The 23,571-nt window shown below is 39.3% G+C and overlaps 1 protein-coding gene across 1 annotated transcript in view; it reads right to left on the bottom strand.

The window, feature by feature from the left end:
• Nucleotides 1-20,299, bottom strand: part of SYTL3 (synaptotagmin like 3) — a 47,416-nt gene extending 27,117 nt beyond the window's left edge. Inside the window, exons 1-8 of the mRNA XM_014950961.1 lie at nucleotides 20,034-20,299; nucleotides 15,826-16,388; nucleotides 14,202-14,417; nucleotides 9,849-9,913; nucleotides 7,504-7,555; nucleotides 6,050-6,122; nucleotides 5,015-5,087; nucleotides 1,514-1,638 (exon numbers count right to left, since the gene is read on the bottom strand). Of these exons, the coding sequence (XP_014806447.1) occupies nucleotides 1,514-1,638; nucleotides 5,015-5,087; nucleotides 6,050-6,122; nucleotides 7,504-7,555; nucleotides 9,849-9,913; nucleotides 14,202-14,417; nucleotides 15,826-15,935 (714 nt within the window). The 5' untranslated portion in view covers nucleotides 15,936-16,388; nucleotides 20,034-20,299. The remainder of the gene's footprint in view (nucleotides 1-1,513; nucleotides 1,639-5,014; nucleotides 5,088-6,049; nucleotides 6,123-7,503; nucleotides 7,556-9,848; nucleotides 9,914-14,201; nucleotides 14,418-15,825; nucleotides 16,389-20,033) is intronic.
• Nucleotides 20,300-23,571: the final 3,272 nt, after the last annotated feature.

Genomic DNA, 23,571 nt, shown 5'->3' with positions numbered 1-23,571 from the left:
AAGATAACTTAAAAAAATCACAGTAAAGATACAAAAAGCCATCATATAAGTGCAGGGGCAGAAAAGTAAAACTTTCTTCAATATGAAAAAGAACTAAATGGCAAAGACTTACAAGAAATAAAGATGAACAGCAATTCTAGCAAAACTAAAATTCTAGCTTAAATATAGTCTAATTGGTTTGAATGAAACAAAAGCTCCCCGACTCAGAGAAACAGTGCTCTGACACACAAACAATATTGAAATCTATCTTTCAAAATCTGTAATGCAAAGGGTAGACTTGATTTAAGTCCTAAATCTTAAAATGAGCAATTAAAACCCCATAGAAATAATTTGGAATCTCCTACTAATACATTTCTCAAGCCAAAGAATCCATATCCGTCTTTTAAACATGATAGGCTGCGTGTGATCAGCATGCAATAAAGCAGTTTAAGTTAGTATTATCTCCAATTCTGATATTTCTCAGTGTATTAAAAGAGGGGTGCTCTGCCAGCGGAATAAAGTTAACACTGAAGTGTGGTTTGCCACAATGAAAGCAGCACTCGGGTAGCAAATAACTGTTGCCAATTTTGTTTATAAAATAAATTGCATACAAAAATATAGCAGAACTAATTTCACAGAGTTCACAGGCCTTGCTGGGCCAATTCAAACCACGAGCCCATGGGGTCTGACATCCTGGCTCTTCCCATTTATCAACACCTCACGCTTCGGAGGAAATTGAAAAGTGTGCACCGAGGGAGCTGTAAGAGTTGCCATGAGGTCTGGCCCAAAGCAAAAGCTGTTCTCAGCATCTAGTTCAGGCACTTTAGCAAACCACATTTACCTCATTCAGATGTACAGGGCGATTCAGTAAGTACCCACTATGTGGAAAATTGACTGTGGACAAAGTTCAGTCACTTGGGAGTTGAAACCGTACAAAACAAAATCTTCAGTGTAACTTTAAAGCAGCTGTGTGACATCACCTTCAGCCCTGCACAGTTTGTGGAAAAACAGATGACTGGATTTTTCTCAAACTTCTCAAGAAAACACCGAAAGCTAGAGACTGTAACCAAAGCAAACGGAAAAGGGAAGTGGCCCAACAACTAACAGCAGTCAATATTTTCTCCTTGCCAAATTAAAAGCGCTCAGAAAGCGTCAGGATGGGTTTTGGATGGTCAAGAGGGGCAGGAGGAGGACAAGAAACAGAACATCTCCCTGCAGCCCAACAATCACACATCCATCGGCCCCAAGAGAGTCTGTGAGCATCTGAGCAAAACGCCCAACCTCTCCCTCCCTGGGTGAGGGTCTTTGTGAAATCTCATTCTCACATTTCAGCTCTGGGCTGAGATCAAGCGTGCAGACTCAGTCAAAAACCTCCTGAAGGATCAGAGTTCTGGCCACGGTCAGCGAACGTCAGCTAATCCCTGCTCATATAATAAAAGTTAAAATTCCACTGTTTAAGTCATTATTCTTGCAAATATATTCCATTCCTGGAACAGGCCTTACAGTTAGAGACTGTGTATAATAACATGGATACCCTGCTTGTGATGTTGATGGCGGTGTCAGACTGGCTCCTCCTTTGCTTCCTTCTTTCCATGTGCTGCCCATAATCTGTGGTTAGCAGACTTCTGTCAGCCATATCGTTCTGGGACTTGGAGATTTCTGAAGTGAAAATAAAAAGAGAAGTCACCATGATAAACGTTGCAAGCAATCCTGTAGGATTTACGGGTTAATTCTGTAGCTTTCAAACTTTCATCCTACAATTTAAGTATTGATCTCCTAAGGATAAGAAACAGATGGGAAAGCAAACACTTGTCCCATTTTTGCATAATTATATTTTGCCTACCTAAATCTTTCCTGCTGTTTCAACTGGAAATTATACTCCTTGCTTCCTATCATTATAGCCTCTGCAAGGAATTGTAGTATGCTCTCAAATACAGTTTCCTTGCAGAAGGAGCTACTACAGTCCCTATATATAGTTTGATCTGTAAAGCAGTTTGGTTTGGTTCAGCATAAAAGCAAGATCATTATAACAACATAAAGCAACATGACAATGAGAATTGGAAAGCAGAGCCTCTTGGAAAATATTTAGACATTTATCCAAAATATGGATGAAAGGAGAGATATTACATACTCTGGTCCCAAAACACATATAATTTTAAGAACATGAGTAGCCCTTATTCACTTTAATAACATTACTCATATGGATAAGCTTATGCCCATACTTAAGTACCTTATTGAATTACCACTTCAGTAGCATCTAGTTTATTGTCAAATAAATCTATAGGACAATTGGACATTTAGTGCACCACTCTCTGCTTCCTAATCCTCAGGGTACAGTCAGAACTTCACTTAAAGAGAAGGGCAGCACCCATCTGTGATTTCTGGAGTTGAAAACTATGAAGCTTAGCAGCAGACACTTTGTCGTAAATCCCAGATAGTCTCTCATGAAGAATTAAAAACTTATAAGTGGTACATGAAAGTTTAATTCATACAGACGAAATAAATATTTCTCCCACAACATGGGCCTCTGTGGAGGAACCTCAGACAGCAGACAATTTGTCATTACGGTATTCAAAAACAATGGCATTCTCAAGTGTGATTTTTAAATCCACTTTGGGTTAGTTTTGCTCTTAGCAGCAATCAGTCCTCAGATGTTTACTGTACTCTGTGTACACCATTAAGGCATCATGTGACATATTCATAGGCAGGCTCAATTAAGTAATCTCTGACTGTAAATGAAACCAGTTTTTTAAAATACACAGTGAAATCAGAGATCATAAAGGAGACTGGAGTGAGGGATCTAATAGAGTAGATAGAATCTGAGTAGCTTGACCAGCAGTAGAAGCAGAAACACTAGCTTGTCTCACACTCTCTTAAAATGAACAGGTTACAGAGCAGATTACTGTGAGAAAAAAAATATGATTTTTCAGTTTTCTTGTCTCTTCCTCCTTTGGCTTCTCTACCCAAATGGTCAGTAAGACAGACGCTGTCTCTAGGACCAAGAACGATTTTGCACTGCAAATAAAACTACAACTACCAACTCATTTTACATTCACCAAATGGTAACCATTGGATTATGATCTTCTGCTGCTGCCAGATCAGGCTGGAACAGGAGGTAACAGCGTAAAGAGCAGACTGTACAGGGGCAGCATTGTGCTGCACACGCTGGTGCTTTGTTCCTGCTGCTCTCAGACACACACACACACACTGGCTCCAGTGATCCCATCGGAGGCATATCGAGGTTCTCCAGGTTTATTTACTGCAATACACAAGAGCTGGGTGTATTAAATACCTCTGCAAACCAGGACATTTTTTATCTAGATAAGATATACAGTACTAACTTTATACACTCGTGACCGAAAGTATTTATCAGCAGAGCACCAGGTTTCATTAAGAGGCCATGTTGCCTGAAAGAGCCATTTTCTTAAGTCAAGAAGCCCAAGTCTTTCTCTCTACAAGTCTTCCTATACTTCTTAATTATTGACTTCAGTGACTGCAACAGCCTGTTATTTTCTCAGAAATTAAAAGGATCTGCCCTGACTGAGGATGATGGTATCTAAGTGGGGTTTCACATACAGCTGAACTAACAACTTGCCATCACAACAACAATTAACATCACCCTCTGCAACCACTGCTATTCCCTCCTCAGTCCTGGCTCCTGGGTACGTGGCCCAGCACCTTCTGTTGTGCAGTCTCCAACATAGACACCCTACCTTGAGCCTATTCAACTCACTAAACCAGCAGAAAAGTACCTGTGTCTTTTGTCTGGGTTAAGGTCCTGCCCTTTTAATTAGCTAAATCGGTTTCCAGAGGGGGTCCAGAAACACTAGTGCTAATTCAAGTGAAGCGATGGCAGCATAAAGCCAGAAACAGAGAGGGAAGAAAGATTTAGGCACAGTAGGACCTTCCTTTTGGTAGCAGTGAACTATTAAACTTGCTTGCTGCAGTCCTGACAGTGTTTACCAGTAACTGTGGGATATGACCAGGCTTCAGACTTCCAGAAAGCAGAATAAATTACTTTGCATCCAATCCTGTGCTATCTGCTTCCAGTAACAAAGAATCCCATGCCACAATACACTACACTGCTGTTCAGGAGTGTCTCTGCCTAGCTTTAATATGTATTCACACAAACACAACTTGAAATTTTTGTAGTTCAAGGAGAACAGGCCTTTAGGATGGATGGAAGAAGTTAGAGGAAAGACCAAACGAGCTAAAACAAGAGTTAGGGAGAAAAAGGCACTAAAGCCAAATTTTTTCAGGTCTAATCTCACATTTGGGGTTGTCTTAGATGAAGCTAGTAAGAAAACACTATGGTTTGTTCAAATACATGCAAATCTGCAAGTCCCTGTAATCTTCCTGAGGCTCAGAAGATGTTGTCCTCTGGTCACTGATGCCTTTAATCTGTTCTTCACAAAGACAGGCTGTCCCCAGTGTAATCAGCCATCGAGGTGCATAAACAGTCTGCACCCTAAAAACAGCAGGTAGCGTAAGTGAATGGAAGGAACCAACAGTATCAGAATGACAGAAGAGTTGTGAGGACTGGCTGGCTCTTAGAAGTTTGCACTGGAGAAAACCCACACAACTAGACCGACTGAGAAAAAGGAAGGAAGCTCTTCTTGAAAACTGCCAGTGAATGAAAACATTCAACTCTACTTCCATTACATGACAGATTCTTTGACAGGGTCAGTTGGGGTTCAGTCAGATAGATAACAGCAAGATCACTACAGCAGAAAGTGGTTACTACTCTGTGCCAACATGAGTTAAATATGCTGCATCTGACCATCCTGTAGACTTAAAAAATAAATAAATAAATGACAGTCTTTTGACATCTTTACAAAAAAGGCATTCTAGGTTGGTATCACCAGCTTGTTAAACAACCAACAGATTACTGTATTATTTTTCAGGTTGGCTCAGTCTTGGCATTAGTCATTTCAGCCGTTACTCAATACCCTTTGCTTATAACTATTTTTTGGCCAAAAAATTGAAACATTTGACTACATTATTCCAGAATGACAAAGCAGTGAAAGCTACTTACTTTTTATATGTGTTGTGAAACACAAAAACAAGTTTTCCACAGATTTATTAAAACTTTTAGACTCTCTGAGTTCCTGCAAATGAGAGATGCCAAGAATAAGAAAACACAAGATATTTGCTGTTTCCAAGTTTCCACGATCACATATCTACAGACCACATAACAGTCAGATGGTAAGGCTGCAGCCCTTTGCTCACTTCTATAGACAAATACACCTGAGGACATATGTTGACATGGTTAAAAACTACCACACTAATGTTTGAAGATGGAAAATAGTCTTTTCAGTTCCATACTCTTTGATATACAAGTGGAACTCCTTGTAGGAAGATCGCATAGCAATTTCATAAATACAACTAATTACAGCACTGATTTGTTGTAATGCATTTAATAGTTCAAGTAGAAAAATCCTATCTACTTGAACATGTTCCTGTGCCTCTGAATCAAAGGGTTTTCATCAAACTCCAGTTAGCCACATATTACAATGTTTACATAATTGCAATGTGCTCCAAAACCAAGGACTCAGGGCTCAGACCAAAATAAACTGAAATAGTAATTTTGTGCAATTTCAATGAGTTCCAAGTCATGTCCTACTATTCTGTCCACTAGAAACTGAAATGCAAAGGCAACCATCAAGTTCACTGTTTTTCACTCAGTAATGGAAGTAACATGGAACGATCACTTTATAAATGACTATTGAATTTCATAGGATCTAGCAATTCTTCAGGCTGGAGGAGAGCTTAGGACACCTCAGTCCAGCCTTATGTAGTGAGGCACCAAAACCCAGGGGCAGTATTCTAGTGCCAAATAGAGTGGTTAATCACTTCCCTCAAAAACTGAAAACCAATTGAACACATCCCTCATGATAAGACTCTGACCTTTCTCTCCTACTACCAATGCAGTATTAAAAACAAAAACCAAAAAAAAGACAAAGGAACATAAGGCAGCATTTATATTGCAATGCAGTTGTTATCTACTGGCCTTTTCATATGAATGACACCCTAAGAGGTGTGTGTATACATATATTTTGCAGATACGTACATTTACTGTCACGTTGCTTCCTGCTGTGGATTCTGTGAAAGGAGGTGGGGTTGGAGGCACGACAGAAATTTTACTAGAAATTTAAGAGACAATAAACAGTGCAATGATTAATACATTATGCTAATAGATAGATAAACAAACCACATTCGTGCACAGTATCTTTATTATCTGTCTTTCCTGCAGTCTGAAAAATCTGGCTTGAGATCCTGTGTCATTAAGAGCTGCAGCACAGTTTATTGCCTGTCTGTAAGAATTAGGACTACCTTTCTGTTTTCTCAATCTTGGGCTGCTCTGGGCAGAACTACTAATTTAAAACAATTACAAAAAACTAATTTAGGACAGGCTTCCTAGATTTGTACTGGGGTTGGCAGTATTATAATCTCTGTCCCAAATGTTAAAACACAATTCCTGTGTAACACGCCCCATTCTCTGTTTCAGAGATGTTTTCAGAAAACAGTCATCTTTATTTACAATACTAAAAGGATCCTTCCTTGCCTGAGCCTGGAGCTGTTGGAGCCCCTTCAGAGCATTCCAGCCATTTCATCTGGGGTAAATAGCCCTGGTCTGTGAAAAAAACCTCCTGCCCATTACCTGACTGATTCTGCTGTCACAGAACAATCACAGACCCTAATGGCAGCTGGTGAACTTCCTTTTTGATTCTCTTTTACTTTTACCACATCTAGGTAAAAGCAAGCTTTTATGCAGTCCTGGTTAGGACCATATCTAGCTGACTATAAGTTTCCGGCCGTTCCTTAACTGATAATTATCACAAAATTGAGGCCATCTCTTTGTACTGTATTTTACTTTTTTTTTGTTTTTTAAAGGAAGATCGTTTCTTTTATACAATATAGTTTAAGATGACTGTTATTTCATTATATATCACTGGCATAAACTTAAGTATTGTCATGCTGAGGCCTCAAATCAAAGTATTTATTCAGTGTAAACTGAATATTTTGCTTAAGTTTTGGGGAGTGCATGCATCTTACACTGTGCAGAGCTTCTTGTCTACTATTTATTCTAAAGCAATCAAATCAACATCTCCCATTGATCAAATAATGACACTATTGCTATTATACCTAGTAAATAACTTTAATCTCTGATCATTTACAAGTAGCGTGTAAATTTGAAAGATAATGGTGTAAAAAGGTATGCAAAAAATATAAGCAGATATAACAAAATAATAACAAAAATAATGCACATTCCTTAATTTCAAGTAAATAAGACACTGTTACTCTAAACTTAGTACTCCTTTTTGCACTTGACACCCTGTCTATGGATTGCCAAGAGATAAAAGTGGCAAATCTTCTACGCTTTTATCATTTGTACTCCGAAAGTATTGAAATTTGTTTTTCATAATACCAAAATGCAAACCATTAGCTGGTTTATAATATACAATATATCGCCTGTACAAAGTCTCAGTGTCCTAGGACTATTTGCCCTCGTATGAGCCTTACTTCAGTTTCTGATAAGATTTCAAGAGCTTTGCACCAACTGTTTCATGTCTGCCTGTGGAGAAAAAAAAAAAACAAACAAAAAAACATACCACCAAAGTTCATTTAGCAAGCAGTTACACACATATAGTACTTTTTAAAATCTGTGTCTTTTCAGAAACTGGCCTGTATTTGCAGAAATTCATGCACATGCAAGTCAGGAGTGAAATCAACCCCACCTGACCCATCAGCATAGATGCCAAGCAACACACAAGTCTCTCCTGTATCACAAACTATCATGATTTGGCCTTCACTTCTCACAGGTGACACATTCAGATGACCTCATCACCAATGCTGAGGGCAATCGGATGCTAACAGTCCCATTCCTAGAGTCACTAAGTGCTCTCAGCCTCCTGAGGTCCATAGGCCCACTGCACTAAAGAACACTTCAACCATAAAACTCAAACACTATAGAAAACTTGAAAACGTGTACAAGAGTAGGCACATGGTCGTCTCTTGCATCTTATGAAAAATTCTTTTTACTTTCCCTACCAAACACCTGAACAATCATGAAAACGCATGACTAGCTCACAACCAAAAGCAAACCCCTTTGCTAGGGCCATCCCTGTGGGGAAACAGCAACCATGTCACCTTCTTCTGGTGAGCACCCACACGATGTAAAGAGCACCGAGGAGCGAGCGCTCCACCAGGCACGAGCAATGAAGACTCATAAAAATGTAGTTTGCTCCTGAGTGATTGCCAACAGGAAGAAGGGCTAAATGCATGTAACAAATGGCCAACTGAAAATATCTGGAGTGGCCTTAGTCACTAATCATCCCTAATAGAGAAAGCAGCATGTGGTCTGTGCTTTGCTGAAGATGTTGTTAATTATAACATATTACTTGCATACGAGTAGCAGATCTTGGTGGTGGTAGAAACAATAATCAGCTTTGGATGTTGCAAATTTCAATCCGAACTCCAGAGTTAATATTCTGCTATTACTATTTGGTATCTTAATGCAGCATTATGTGATTTCTTAGATTTTTTATTTATTAATCAGTAAGACAATCTACCACTTTTATGAAAAGATGGTGTTTTTTCTTTAGGTAGAAGCTACACAAAATTAATGAAAAGCATACTGATGTAACTTTTTTTTTAAAAAACTCTGTAACATGAGAAAACTTCACTGTAACATGTACTTTTTCAGTTAAACTTTACAGTGAATACCTCACTTGTGTTATATTCTCAAACCAGAAGAGGGCACTGTCTCTCCAGGCTTGAAGGATACATAACTACTACCGCTGTGTTTTAAAAGTTTGTCATTTTTGAACCTTTTTAATTACATCAGTTGGTCTAATCAAAGGAACTGAACAAAACATATTTCTCCCTACAGGTTTATCTTCTGTATATCCTATAGATCTTTGTGAATTCAACATAATTACTATTAGATGAACTTAGCTAAATGCTTCATGTACCCAACAAAGCTTTGATAATGCAAGGTGAGAACTCAATTATTTTACTGAAAAGAGGGGTAGTCAGTATCTTGCAATATCAGATTCGGTGTCTGAGAACAATAGGTACAGTGCTTTCCTTTTTAACTGCTATTTTCAAACCTAGATCCCATGCAGATACTGGAAATGAAACTGTAACTTTTAGCTACAGCCAGGCACAAAGTGAAATAGCTGCCCCTCTGAAGTGATGCTTCAAGGGAAAGACTAAGGAAATCTTCTCCACCTTAGTAGTCACTGTAGGTGAAAAAGAAGACTAGCAACCCCTTTGTTGGTGAAGCACATTCCCCATAGGGCAATCCCTCCACATCCTCTGAAATATCCTTTAGGGCTTTGCAATTGCACTGAAAAGATGGAAGACGAGGCAATGGCACAACTGGCTGAAAGTAAAGAAACAGAAAGCATTTAGCTTTCTGTTGTTTTATAGATATACATATTTTTCTTTATTCCATTATGTCATTTCTTTAAGCTTTAGAACTTTCTCAGTGAAAACAACTGAAGTTTTAACTTTGACAAACCATGGATGCAAGGTCATTTCCTTCCTGCACATATATTTTAACATTTCTGTATTTATTTCGTGTCATTGTATTTCTTAGAAGCCTTACATACTCGTTTATTCAAATTGATATGACCAGCAATTTTCTTATTACTCATACAAAATAATTTATGCTTTTAAATGCATTCTGCTAGTTCGTGTTCATGCTTTATTTATTGCACAGACAAATGCACTGTGTGATAATTTCTGACAAATCTCTCAGCAGGTTGAAGAAACATTAACTTCAGTGGCAGACTACATTCTGTGTTTCACTTAGATGAGGACTACACATTGCACAGCAGTTTATGGTCTGTTCCAGTGATTACCTTCACCTGGATATTTCTTTGCTCGCTCCTCAAAGAACCATTCACCAGCCTTTACCTTCACATCTCTGAAAAACAAGCAAAAGACAACTGAATCAACATTTTCCAAATTGCATTTCTTCAAATGTTTGATAACCATTTAGCAATCCAACAACCCTTCTTAATCCTACCATAAAACTAGGATTTCATGACTGCTCACTCCATTGACTGATTTTGCCCTGGGTCTGCAAACAAAGGATTCCTCCCCTCCATTTTTTTTCCTCTTTTTGCTATGTAGGACTGCCCATGGAAAGCAATATGTGCTGCTCTAGGCAGCCAGGAGTCCTGGGTCTACTCCAGTCTATACAACCAACTTGCCTAACAGCCCCAGGCACTTGTGCTGACACACCAGCTCCCAAGCAGGACTTGGGATGGCTACCAGGGAACACTGAGCTCCACAACCCTGATAGTGTGACGGCTCCATGGTCCATCTCTCTGCATTTTGTGGAGGCTAACATCAATGATGTCCACATCATACCCAGGCACCAGGATCACAGGATGAGAAAAGTAACAATTAACAAGTATAAAAAAAAAAAAAAATCAGACCAAATAGTTCTGTCAAGAGCAGATTTTCAGCAGATTTGACTCTTGCATATTGTTGTCTCCAACTGAATTAGATGACGTCTGCAATCCGAGCTCATCCATTAATAAAGAGGTAAAAAAATTCTCTGAGGAGAGGATTCTCTGGAGCCTTCAGGTTCCAAATCCTCATCTAAATGTCTTACTAATTTTTACGGCATACATAATATCTCTGTTCCTTGTGGATTTTCTGATGCTTTTTATAGAATGAAGTCCCACTGTAAAAAAGTCCTCATTGCAGGCACTGCTAAACTTTCTTCTCTACCCACTAGTTCATTTTCCTTCTATGAAATTAATCTTTTTATTACCGTTCCCTCTGCCAAACGTGCTTGAAACTGGCAACAACATACAGATAGTAAATTCCAACCTCTTCCAGTGTCTCACCACCCTCACAGGAAAGAATTTCTTTATAGTATCTAATCTAAATCTCCCTGCTTTCAATTTAAAATCCTTACCCCTCATCCTATCACTACATTCCCTGATCAAGAGTCCCTCCCCATCTCTCCTGTAGCCCCTTTAGGGACTGGAAGGGGCTCTAAGGTCTCCCCGGAGCCTTCTCTTCTCCAGGCTGAACAACCCCAACTCTCTCAGCCTGTCCCCATAGTAAAGGTGCTCCAGCCCTCTGATCATTTTCATGGCCCTGGTGTCTAGTTCCTTCTATGAAATTAATCTTTTTATTACCATTCCCTCTGCCAAACGTGCTTGAAATTGGCAACAACATACAGATAGTAAATTCATGTAGGGCTTGCCTCCTTAACAAAGAAAAGTCTCTAAACATGAGAGTTATACTGACTTCCACCAAAGGCCAGGCAACAAGACCCCTGGGTCTGCCACTTCACACCCCACCTTGCTCTGTTAAGATAGACAAACTACAGGTAGGATTCCATTTGCTCTTTCTGTGGCTTGATTTTTAAGGCATTTTAGGCATTTAAAATACACCTTTGTAAGTAGGAAAGCAGAATATTTAAAAAAAAAAATAAATAAAAATCACTACCTGTATAGATTATACTATTTATTTTCATGCCTAACCATAGATCCTTGTGCATAACTGAACACAGAGGAGTTTGAAAATTACATTAAAATAACTGAGACAGGATACTTATTTACATTGGACAGATATCTATTAACTAATAATTGTCTGAAATCTCTAGCTGCATTAGATCTTCAAGGGCGCTGCCTTTCTAGTACCTCAATTTTCATCTCCAGCTTTCCCTTTATGTTCTTCCCACTATCCATGGTTATCTTCCCAGAGTTTAATCTCCAGTTTTGCACAGGTTCATGTGATGATTAGACCACTCACAGGATGAAAAGAGATCTGGAAATTCCCTCTTTTTCTTTTTTTTTTTCCCAGGCTAAAGAGTGTATTAAGCTCAGCTATGACCAAAAGTATGACAATGAAGCTGATAAAGATGTATCCTTGTCAGGTAAAATAGATTAACCTCCTTCAAATCAAATGTCTTTCTAAACTCCTAGAAGACAGGATTCTTTAAAAAAAAAAAAAAATTGCACTATATCAATTCCATTCGCATAAGAGATGCCTCTCCAGGTGAAGGATACAAAGTTTGTCAGTCCACAAGTCTTTTTAAATTTCTTATTTTGTAAACAACAAACATTCACCTATCCCTGTTCTTCCACTAATGCCTTTGAGCATGTTTGTTACAAACACAGAATCATAGAATGGTTTGAGTTGGAAGAGACCTTAAAGATCAAGTCCTCATTGCAGGCACTGCTAAACTTTCTTCTCTACCCACTAGTTCATTTTCCTTCTATGAAATTAATCTTTTTATTACCGTTCCCTCTGCCAAACGTGCTTGAAACTGGCAACAACATACAGATAGTAAATTCCAACCTCTTCCAGTGTCTCACCACCCTCACAGGAAAGAATTTCTTTATAGTATCTAATCTAAATCTCCCTGCTTTCAATTTAAAATCCTTACCCCTCATCCTATCACTACATTCCCTGATCAAGAGTCCCTCCCCATCTCTCCTGTAGCCCCTTTAGGGACTGGAAGGGGCTCTAAGGTCTCCCCGGAGCCTTCTCTTCTCCAGGCTGAACAACCCCAACTCTCTCAGCCTGTCCCCATAGTAGCTGAACAACCCCAACTCTCTCAGGCTGTCCCCACAGTAGAGGTGCTCCAGCTCTCTGATCATTTTCATGGCCCTAGTGTCTAAGAGAGAATCTCCTAATGCTACTGCTGATAATGTTTTATTCAGGAAAAAATACTTTACTGGTAACCAAGTGACAAAAATATGGTTGCTCAGGACCTGAAAATCAGCTCTTACATTTCTTAGTCATCCTGTTTTTCTCTCACTGGGGTAAACAAAAGGTGCTGAGTAACATTTACCACTGCTGCACCCCCTACCCTTCTTGAGATTTGCAGCCTTTATGAAAACTCAATGAAGGCAACGGAAGAAGTCTGACCTATTTTAATGGCCTTGACATCACAGCTAAACAAGATCAAGTGTGCTCTTTGCTAGAAAGAGAACTTTAATGACAGCTGAAGAATTCCTCTATATTCACAAGACAAAAGAAAAAAAAATTCCTCAAGAAAAACTAAAACTGTCTTTTATTTCATTTAAATAATGCTTTCCTCGTTTTGCCATTAAATAGCCAGACAAGCTTATGAAATAATTAAGGGTGCACAGCACTATACAAGGCAGCTTAACAACTAGCTACTCTCTCTGGGGGATTTCCATTGTGGCCACCAAATAACTGGAAACCAATTTAAAAGAAGAGGAAGTGGAGGGAGGTATCTAGAGGAGGATACGGCAAGTTGATTTTTCAACCTTTCCTTTTTGTGCTTACAGTGTGAAACACAGATAGTGAAATATATGCATCAAAATTTAGTAACTGGTTAGTATCAAACATAAATGGATCTAATTGTCTATTTTATTATAAGCTAGAAAATAAACTGAGGATTCGGAGAACATATTTTTAGTGATAGTTCATAGTGTCTTCCAAACTATAGAAAATTACTTCAAACTAGTGGTAGAAATTCATTTAGCTTAAGACCAGTATCTTGCCTTATAATAATGGCTGAGAAATGTATCTCATTTGGGCATCTTAAGAGGGAGTGAAGCGGTGCATTAATCTTGTGTTGGCATAAAGTAAAATTTCATCCAAATCCTCACCCTTTGTACAGGGATCTATATCTTCCAGCACAACTGTTGATTCAGTTTCAAAACTATATTTCTTTGCCTACATAATATTATTTTTTACCAAAGGTAGAAATATAGCTAAACCCTTTGGTTTAGAAAGATTCTGAAAAACAGGAGCAACTACAATGGAGTATTTTGATATAAAATATAGGTTCCCCACTCCTATAGTATGAGGCAAAAAAAACCCCACGATTAGGAAATTATCAAGAAATTGGCTATACTACACCAAAACCACAGCACCTTCAGCAACTTGTTATGATGCACTGGTTCCACATTGAGTCAGGGGAAGGAGTTTTAAATTAACAACTGTGCCTATTTGCCATTATCTTTGTCACACCACCTCTGGCTTACCTTGAGGATCCATTCTGCTAAATACAGGGAGGGAAATCCTGACCACGTGAGGCATAACACAAAATTCCCATCAACTTTATTGCTGCCAGGACTTCATCCAACATTTCCACTCTGCCGGGGGCTTCGTTTCACTAATTGCTTGAAGCGACAGATGCCCACAAAACCAGCGCGTGTTCAGTGGATAACTGGTGTAAACTGGCACTTACCCAAACCAGTAAAATTTCTTACCCGTGAGCGTAGCAAACGGTGCATTTCCAAAGGCAGGGGCTGAGGCAGACACGGCACTCGGAGCACACTCGGTGGCTGCACCCGGTGCAGACTGCACCTCTGTTCATCAACAGCCCGAGCGACTTCTGACAGCGAGCGCAAGACCTCTCCTGGTATTCATGGCTTACATCTCTTCCCCCTTTCCACCGAAGCTGCTGCAGCTGCAGATTCAGCTTCCTAATCCCCCAGGCCAAACAAACACACACACAAAAAGGGAAAAAAAAAAAAAGAGATAATTAAATAGACCAACCCCCCCCCATGTAAGTCACAAGCTAATACCCTGTCATTACTAGTGGGAGACATACCCTCAAGCCTGACTTCAACTGAGCATCACCTGGAAGTGTCCTAAACACAGCATTTTTGCACTGTGAGTGTATACACAACCACAGCTGTGCATACAGAGTAGGAGTCTAGTCTATATATACATATATATACACATACATATATATAGGGTTCTGTTCATGTCAGTTATGCATGCTGAGGGCAGTGCACCTAAATTGTGTTTGCAAGTGATTCACGTACAAAAAATGAGACTATATGGTGCTCCTTTTCATCTGATGATTTTTTTTTTAAATTTTATTTATCCAAGAATCAAATCTCCTATCATGTAAGAATAATCATAACAAACGCATCACCTGAAAGTTAAAAAATAACATCAGACCAAAATATCAAAACCTCTCCCTTTCCTTAACTTTGCTTCCATTACACATACCAATACCCAAGATCTATGTTTTTAATTGTTAGCCACATCATCAACAGTTGTCAGGATTTTCTAACCCATTCAGACTTTCTTTATAACCCTTTACATACTTTTCACACTCATTTAATATATCCAGGAATACTTACATAAATGTTTGTTGTAAACTAAGTTTCTACATTTAAGAGGCTAAAATTTTCTAACTTAGCAACACAGATGCCCCTTTTTACATGGGGATGCAATGTGACAAAGCAGGGTAAAAGCTGTAAGGAAATCCTTGCCTTAGCTCTGATATAAAGCAAATAAAATCCTTCACAACTGAGATACTTGCATAATGTGAAATAATTAAATAGAATCCTTTTCCTAACCAATGATGTGTATTAACACCAGCAACAACTTCCAAGACAGGGTGATGTGCTTGGAGCCTGTCGTATGTGAGAAGGGACACAGACAGATTCAGCACAGTGAGCAGCTATCCAATGATTCTTAACTCCAGTTTTGGCACAGCATAATTTAAATAAGCCAATCAAAGATCTGAACCTGTTCTGTGATTCTGTGACTTTAAATGGATACATAGGAACATGATAAGAATGCCATAAAGCCTTCATAGGAAAAATACAGGCAGCAACTGAACTTTCTATGAAGGCTGGAAGTAAAATTCATTAAGTAGATTACTCACTGAACAGTATTTGTTCATCTTTCCTGTAGTCATTAGTAACAGTAAATCCAAGAGGCTCTGGATAACCCTTAGTTCTCCCAAAGAATAAAAAGGCATTAGCTAACAAGAAGTAAAAAAAAAAAAAAGAATACATTTGGAAGGACAGCAAAGAGGAAGAATACTTCTGAGCAAAAAGGAGAGAAATACAGGAATAGGGCAGTGGCAGATACCTTATTCTTTCCTCCTCTGTTTTTCTCACCATCTGGTCACGGTACAGGACTTCCAGAACCGCCTCTCGCTCCAGTTCCTTAAGGAAGCTTAGATTAATTTCACAGGCCATTTTTGCCAAACTTCACGTATTTTGTAGACTCCTGTCCTATGGTTCTAGTACATCCAGAACAATGGATACTGCTTTATAGAGTATAATGTGGTCTGAGTGCTTACTAAGTGCCCGTGCCCTGACTTGATTGGTGATATGTTTCACTGTGTCATATCCTTGAAGAGAAAAATAACCGTGCCTGGCTTCACACAAGGCATCATTTAAGTGTCTCTGGGAATATGAACAGTTAGCGAGGTCACTGCAGTCTTGTCTTTTTCACATGAAAGAACTTCTTGTACTTTTCTTTCTTTCTTTTTTTCTGAGAGTGGTTCCAAAGGAGATGAGAGCTTGCAGCAAGGTCCCAAATAGGGCTTTAACTGTCACCAGATGGAGAAACAATTCACCAAGAGATGGTGTAAAGGAGTTGGGGGGATGGTTTGCTTTATTTGTCTTGTAGACTTGGGATTTTCAGACCTAGGGAAATAAGAATACATGTTATTATTTCCTCTCTTCCACTTTTCAAGACATTTCAACTGGCACGTGAAGACCACATTTTGCTATACACGGACCTTTCAAGCACTAATTCAGATACAGGAAAGATTTAAGACAGTCCCGTTCTTCAGACAGTCTCACTACATTGTCCATTAACATTCAGCCATGCATCTTCATATTTTCTGTACAGTCAATGTGAAACAAACAATAAAGAAGCTTAAGTCAGTTTTGAACACAGGCCTACAGGCCCCATGACTGGAAAAGTCATATTGGTTGAGACAGAAGTGCCCCTTTCTAATTTCATCTTACTGAAAAGACAAAACATCAGAAACCAAAGAGGAAAGAGGGAAAGACACTCTCTAAGGGTCCCTTCTATCAATTACCTATGTCTGTTAAGTCTAGATAAACAGCTTAATACCCAATAATGCTATCATCCTTATTAATACACACAAACACTAAAGAGTTAAGGTATATATTATTTCCAGCTCAACGCACTAACAATTTTTGCCCCAAACTGATGATACTAATGTACAATATACGAGAAGTATAAAATTAAAACAGAATCACACCTGTATTCTGGATATAATCTGTGACCTTCACTTGTACTACTCCCACTGAAATAGAAAATAATTTTAGTATACTTTGCAGCAAAGCAGAAAGATAAATGATTATTCAATCTAATTTAATTATTAATACTACTGTCTAGCATGTATTACAAGAAATGTAAGAGAGCTCCACTTATGGTACACCAAATATTAAAGATGTGTATATGAAAATTGGCTGAACTAAATGCATACAGCCAGCCTCTGGACAGAAGCTCTACACACTAGGACCGAAGGGTAAAGCTTTCCCAAAGCAGTTTCTGATGCTTCACTGATAGACCTCGGCTGAATCTGACCAACAATCTGCACTGCTGGACCATCATTTTAAAATACTGTGAGTTTAAAGTTTAAAAAAAAAACCACCACAAAAACACAAAAACAACAACAAAAAAAACCAAACATCAAAACTTCAGATATATAATGACAATATATTTTTGTCTGTGCTGGAAATTATTTTATATACAGCTTGCTCCAATTAAGTTACTTAATTTCATACAAAGCAACAGGAGGTGATGAATTGTATTTATAAACAGTATGCATTCTGTTCTTTTATAATTTTTCATTAAACCCTTCAACAGACACCAAAAGGACAAAGCACATCACAGAAGCGGTGTTAACAAAGAAAAAAAAAAATAAAAAGATTGGTTTCCTGTGGAAACAAAAGAGAGAGAGATAAGCGTAATCATATTTTATTTCCTTACCAACTGCAATTTCACAGGAAATTACTCAGTTGAAACCTAAAAAGCCTGAGCAATTTTTTAACACGATACATGTAATTTTCAAAGGCCTCTACATCCTTCACCTGCTTTCATCTTTTACCTCAAGAATACCTCATCTGCCAGGACTGATGAGCATTTTTAAAGCCTTCAACTCCATTTAGGTCAATATAATATGAAAGAGCAGTTGGTACAAACTCAGGGACCTCTGCACTATATAGATACCAAAACACCCGTTACAGCGTTAAGTTACACTTTCTATAAACTCTTAGGATTTCCAGAGGCTAGCACATCTACAATGGCATCAGAAAATCCCTCTGAAGCATTAGTAAAAGCTAGCAAATTCATCATAGTTATTACTAGGTGGATCAAATAAAACTGCTCTAGTGATCTTAAAGACAATATATATTGTCCTACTAAGAATGTGCCACTGTAAAACAGTTACTAAGAGCAACATCTGTAGTTAAGCAAGCACAGAAATAGTTGCTATTTGATAGCTTCTTCAAATTCTTTTAAAAAGGACTACCTCTCTTCTTCATACAAGAACACAAAGTTTTCGATATTTCAAGCCTGTTTTGTTTGGGAAATGGGTTTCAAATGCCATCTTAGTCTACGAAAAATGCTGAGAGCATAGAAAATCTTATTCAGAGATGCATATAAATTTTTAAAAATTTATGATTTCAGCTATTCAAGCTTGCATAGATTTAAATGGTGCAAGGGAAGGAACGGCTTGGAGCCTCCCCTTGTTTCCACTTTGTCTTGTTCTCAGCAATTCTCCCCAGGAGACACGGTTTCTGCCCTAGCCAGGGCAGGATTCTTCAGGAGGGCATTCAGCCTCAGCCCACCAGTGATACTGCAAACACCATCATCAAAACCAGTTGGTCTGTTGCTACCCTTCATATCCTATCCACAGTGATAAATCTGGACATTCTAGTAATGGTTGTTTGTTTGGCTTCTTCATGAAGATTTAAATTCAGACAGTCATTGTGTTCTGTCAATTTTTCTTGCGCAATCAAACTCAAAATCTAGCTTAATGACAAGGTAGCTTTAAGAATAAATAAAGTACTGTATCTGCCAAAACGGGGGATGATCCTTGTGCCCCACAACAGACTTTCCTAACAGAAAAAAGCGCCTTTCTAACACCATATCTGTCTGCATCAGGTTAGTTTTTTGGCAGTAATAAAGAAGTGGCAGTAATAAAAAAGTGGTGTTCTCAGTAATGATGCTCCTTGACAGGAAAAAACAATATTAAAAACAGATGTCCTACTTTCATATTTACCCACCAAATCCAGCTAGCTAGCTGTTTTACAGTTAGTTAACCTCAGAGCCAAGCACCTTGTACGTAAAACCAAAAGCAACACTAACCTTTTCAGTCAATACCACATCGCTTCTCCCTTTTCTGCACAAAACTCTCACAAAATATTTTGTTCAAGCATTATTTTAAATTACGTATTTAAAATTAACCAGTGTCAGGCACCTTGCAGATGGATCAGCAGCTTTCTGAAACTACCATGTGAAGTCTTAAAGACATAACAATGGAGATGGGACAACCAACATGGTCATGTCTTAGGAGAGGAAGGCGTGCACGCACACAAGGCAAGCTCAGCAGACTATGCTTTTTTTTCCTCTTATATCAGGCTAAAATAGCATGTTATGCGACTGAAGAGCAATCAAAAGGCTTACCTAAGACAAGACTAAGTTTGCAAAAGGTTTCTTAAGTTTTTGAACTTAGAAATGCCTGATTTAGCGAGCTACTTTTTCTCAAAGCAATTCTGCATGTAATATATTATCGATGTTCTTTCATATCCTTAAGCATTAGCAAAATAATGACAATTAAATAAGTATAAATAAACTGATCCTCTAAAGTCACAGCCTTCATTGACTTGAGATAACTGGATTACTTCATCCATTAACCCAGAAGACAGATGTAACACATCAGTAGCTAGGACACAGGTTAAGGAGGGTCAGAGTAAAAATGATCACAAAAGCTCCTGGAATTTATGGTTATTTTCTACTTATTTATTCTATACTACCTGTCTGCAACAATCGTATTTTCACACCCTTGCATACACACATGCAAATTATTTACAACTTCTTTGATAATGTTTTACCAAAGTTATGTCTTGTGATTTTAATAACATCCCAGCCCAGCATTTAAAGTAAAAAAAAAAAAAAACAAAACATGTTTTTAAGTTCCAGTTGTGGTATTTCCATGAAATCTTTGCAGTCTAAAAATCATCATCCCAGTAAGTAAAAAATGCATCGCCCTGTGCAATGTCATACAGGATAGATTAAAAAGATGTCCTTACCTTTTCAGCAGCCATCAAAGAAAGATGCTGGGAAGTACCCTGCTTTTAAGAGATGAGTAGCACTCTTACTATTTATCTTTCCTTAAAGAAAACTGGTGGCTGTTCTCCACCCCCTTTCCTTCCTTTGGGTACCAAAATTAGAAAGATGTATATACAGAGGAACATCCCCAAAACAGCTAAAAGCAAACACACTCAAAGAAGAACTCTAGTATTACAACAGCTTTTGCCAAGTCTCTGTTTTTGTTACCAGCGACAGCAACTGACAATCAAAGACCAGTTATTCATTTTTCTAACATTAAAAAGAGACTCAGCACAAGAGACTATAAAAGGTGACTGATATCATCAAAATACGCTCAGTCTTCAAGCCACACACAGGAAGAGAAGCGGCTTTGAGCTCTACATTTCTTTTTCTGATACTATAGATGTGAAAATGCTACTAACCTCAGTGTCCCCAGGACTCGCACAGAAAACTCCACTTGTTTCGTAAATGGTTCTTCCTGAAAGCAAAATAGTTTTCTATTCAAGTCTGAATGACAAAGCAATCAGTACAGATAAAAGTTCAAAAGAATTCTTTTTTTATGTATGCAAAGGAGAAAATTATTTTACCTCTGAACTGGAAATCTGATCTCAGATAAGGATTAAAAGTTAAAACATTATTTGGATTGGCTATCCCAATTCATTCTATTACAGAACCAAGTGTGAGTAACGAAGCTCAAAATTACATCCAAATTATTTCAAAATCTGGAAAGGAGAAGTTTTTCTTGCAGGTCAATCCCCTTTCTTGTTCTGCACTCTACCAGATAAACTTAAAAACCATTGTTTTTTAAAGACAAAAAAAGCACTGCAATTCTATTCACATGGCAAGATTAAACAGCCTGCAGCTGTATAACCTTATTAAGGTAAATAGGTTTAACATTTCCACCTGTGTTTGTCAGCTGTATCACCAAAGAGAAAGCAATTGTTTGTGGGGCAAGGAGTTATACTCAACGAAGAAAATTTGGGTGATTTGGGCCTTAATTTCAGGCAAAACTTTAACTAAATGAACAACCGGAAATAACCTGAGGATTGTAACTACCCCCAGCGACAGATTTGTAGTATCACAAACCCAGGCTGAGGAACATCACCCCTACCATGAGTTTGCCCCTAATATTTAACCAAAGTCTTAACGGCCACGCTTTTAACTCATTGTATTTTTCCCCTCTCGCCCCTGGAGATGGAAAACTGCTGCAGTATGTTATACCTGATGACAGTATAACCAAGTCATAGCCTTTTATTCTTTTAGATAAACAAGCACTGCTTGTTCAGCCTCGCTGTCTTGTCTCTGCTTTTCTGCCCGGCAGGAGCAGGGAGGTCTCAGAGCGGGGCCAAAGGTGAGCTCAGCAGCCATCTTCAGCCCTGCTGCATCCCAGGGCAGGTTGCTGCCTGCAGGGTGACCACATAAAGCCAGGTCAGGGTCTTCTTCTGCAGGAGAAGGAGGACTGGAGACAAGGCTGAAGTGTAGGGCTGAGGTCCATCCCAGAGACCGGCCCGGAGCAGAGGGCACAGTGTTACCACAAACCGGCAGATAAAACTTTCTAAGACTCAATTTAAAGTTTTAGAAAGCAGACATTCTTTATTGCAGCGCTGGGTGCACAGGGGATAGCTCCTCCTATTGTGCGCCCCGAATGCTGTTGTCAAATTAAATTTATACACAACAGGTATACAGTTTCAATGTAATTCCAAGAAAACATTAGCATATTCATTACATTTCCCAGAATTCATTTACATATTATAATAAGCTTTTGGGCATATGTAGTTGTGCCTTCTGGTGGTCCTCATTTTGAGTGAGGGTTGTTTCTTCCTCAATCTTCATCTTCTTCAGCTGTCCTTTGGCTCACTTTTCATGTTGGCAAAACATTCTGACTGCTTAATTGCTCATTAAAACTAATGATTTCTCTGCTATCACCTGTTTGTCAGACAATGTCCATCTTTATTACATCCCTGTCTTAGGTCACCATGTTCTCAGGGCCACCATACATCCTTTCTTATCTTACGAAGTTCTTGAAACAGTTTGGGATGGTTACTAAAATAGCTACATTTCTTCTCTAAAAGAAGATTCTCTACAGTTTAACCGTTTATAAAGTACATAAAACCCTCCTTAGGTATCAGCAGGGGAGGAGGCCATGGCTGAGGCCCCTTGGTGCATTCAGGTCTGGAGGCCTTAATTCCCACCACCTTCTCGAAATGCAACACCTGAAGCTGGACATGGCATTCCTCGTGGCAGAGAATGCAGCAGGAAGGCTGCTTCCTACCCCCAGCAAGCTATACGTCCATTTGCACCTCTCGGTGTGGCATTTTTTTTTTTTGACAGCACCATAGCATAAACCAAGGTAAATCATGCCTAATACATCCCCCTGCTCTCTTGTCTGTGGAATGGCTACTGAGTGAGCTGGTCCTGCCCTGTCTGCACTTACAGAGCTGGTTATTCCTGTCTCAGTACAGGCTTTTGCCCCCAGGTAAAGTTATTTTCTCCTTTGTTGGGGACTATTTCTCCAGTTCATCCAGGCCACGCTGAAGCTGAAGAGCATCTTCCACTGTTTCCATCGTCTCTCGCAGGTTGGTAACATCAGTCATTTGGGCAATCTGTAAACACCGCGCACACACACACAAACCTCATAAACTGTGAAAAGCATGCCCTTTAATTTAATTGTCCAGGTTCTGACTCTGGCTGCTAAAAATAATGGGATCTGCCTAGAACTGTAAGAATCATAGAATGGTTAGGGTTGGAAGGGACCTTAAAGATCATCCAGTTCCAACCCCCCTGCCATGGGCAGGGACACCTCCCACCAGACCAGGTTGCTCAAAGCCCCATCCAGCCTGGCCTTGAACCCCTCCAGGGATGGGGCAACCACAGCTTCTCTGGGCAACCTGTTCCAGTGCCTCACCACCCTCACAGCAAAGAATTTCTTTATAGTATCTAATGTAAGTCTCCCCTCTTCCAATTTAAAACTGTTACCCCTTGTCCTGTCACTACACTCCCTGACAAAGAGTCCCTCTCTGCTCTCCTGTAGCTCCCTTCAGATATCAGAAGACCACTAGAAGGTCTCTCTGGAGCCTTCTCCTCTCCAGGCTGAACAACCCCAGCTGTATGAAGAACACGTGTATTCTCCACTGCTCTCCTGTAGCTCCCTTCAGATATCAGAAGACCACTAGAAGGTCTCTCTGGAGCCTTCTCCTCTCCAGGCTGAACAACCCCAGCTGTATGAAGAACACGTGTATTCTCCACGGGTTTCCATGGGTTGGTTTCCTTTCAGCTCCTGGGCACTCATGGCATGCTCAGCCCTTCTTTCCAAGCTCTGTTTCCCAAAACAGGACACAGGTCCCCCCCCTAGAATCCACCCCTCCGCCCTCCAGCACGCCCGCTGGAGACACAATCACCACGCTATCCCCATGGAAAAAACAAAACCCTTGCACGCCGCAACTTCCTCCCTCTCTAGAATCCACCCCTCCGCCCTCCAGCACGCCCACTGGAGACACAATCACCACGCTATCCCTATGC

This window comes from Calidris pugnax, unplaced genomic scaffold (genome assembly GCF_001431845.1).
Source record: "Calidris pugnax isolate Ruff unplaced genomic scaffold, ASM143184v1 scaffold24, whole genome shotgun sequence".
NCBI lineage: Eukaryota > Metazoa > Chordata > Aves > Charadriiformes > Scolopacidae > Calidris > Calidris pugnax.
This window is presented reverse-complemented; position numbering and strand designations above follow the sequence as displayed.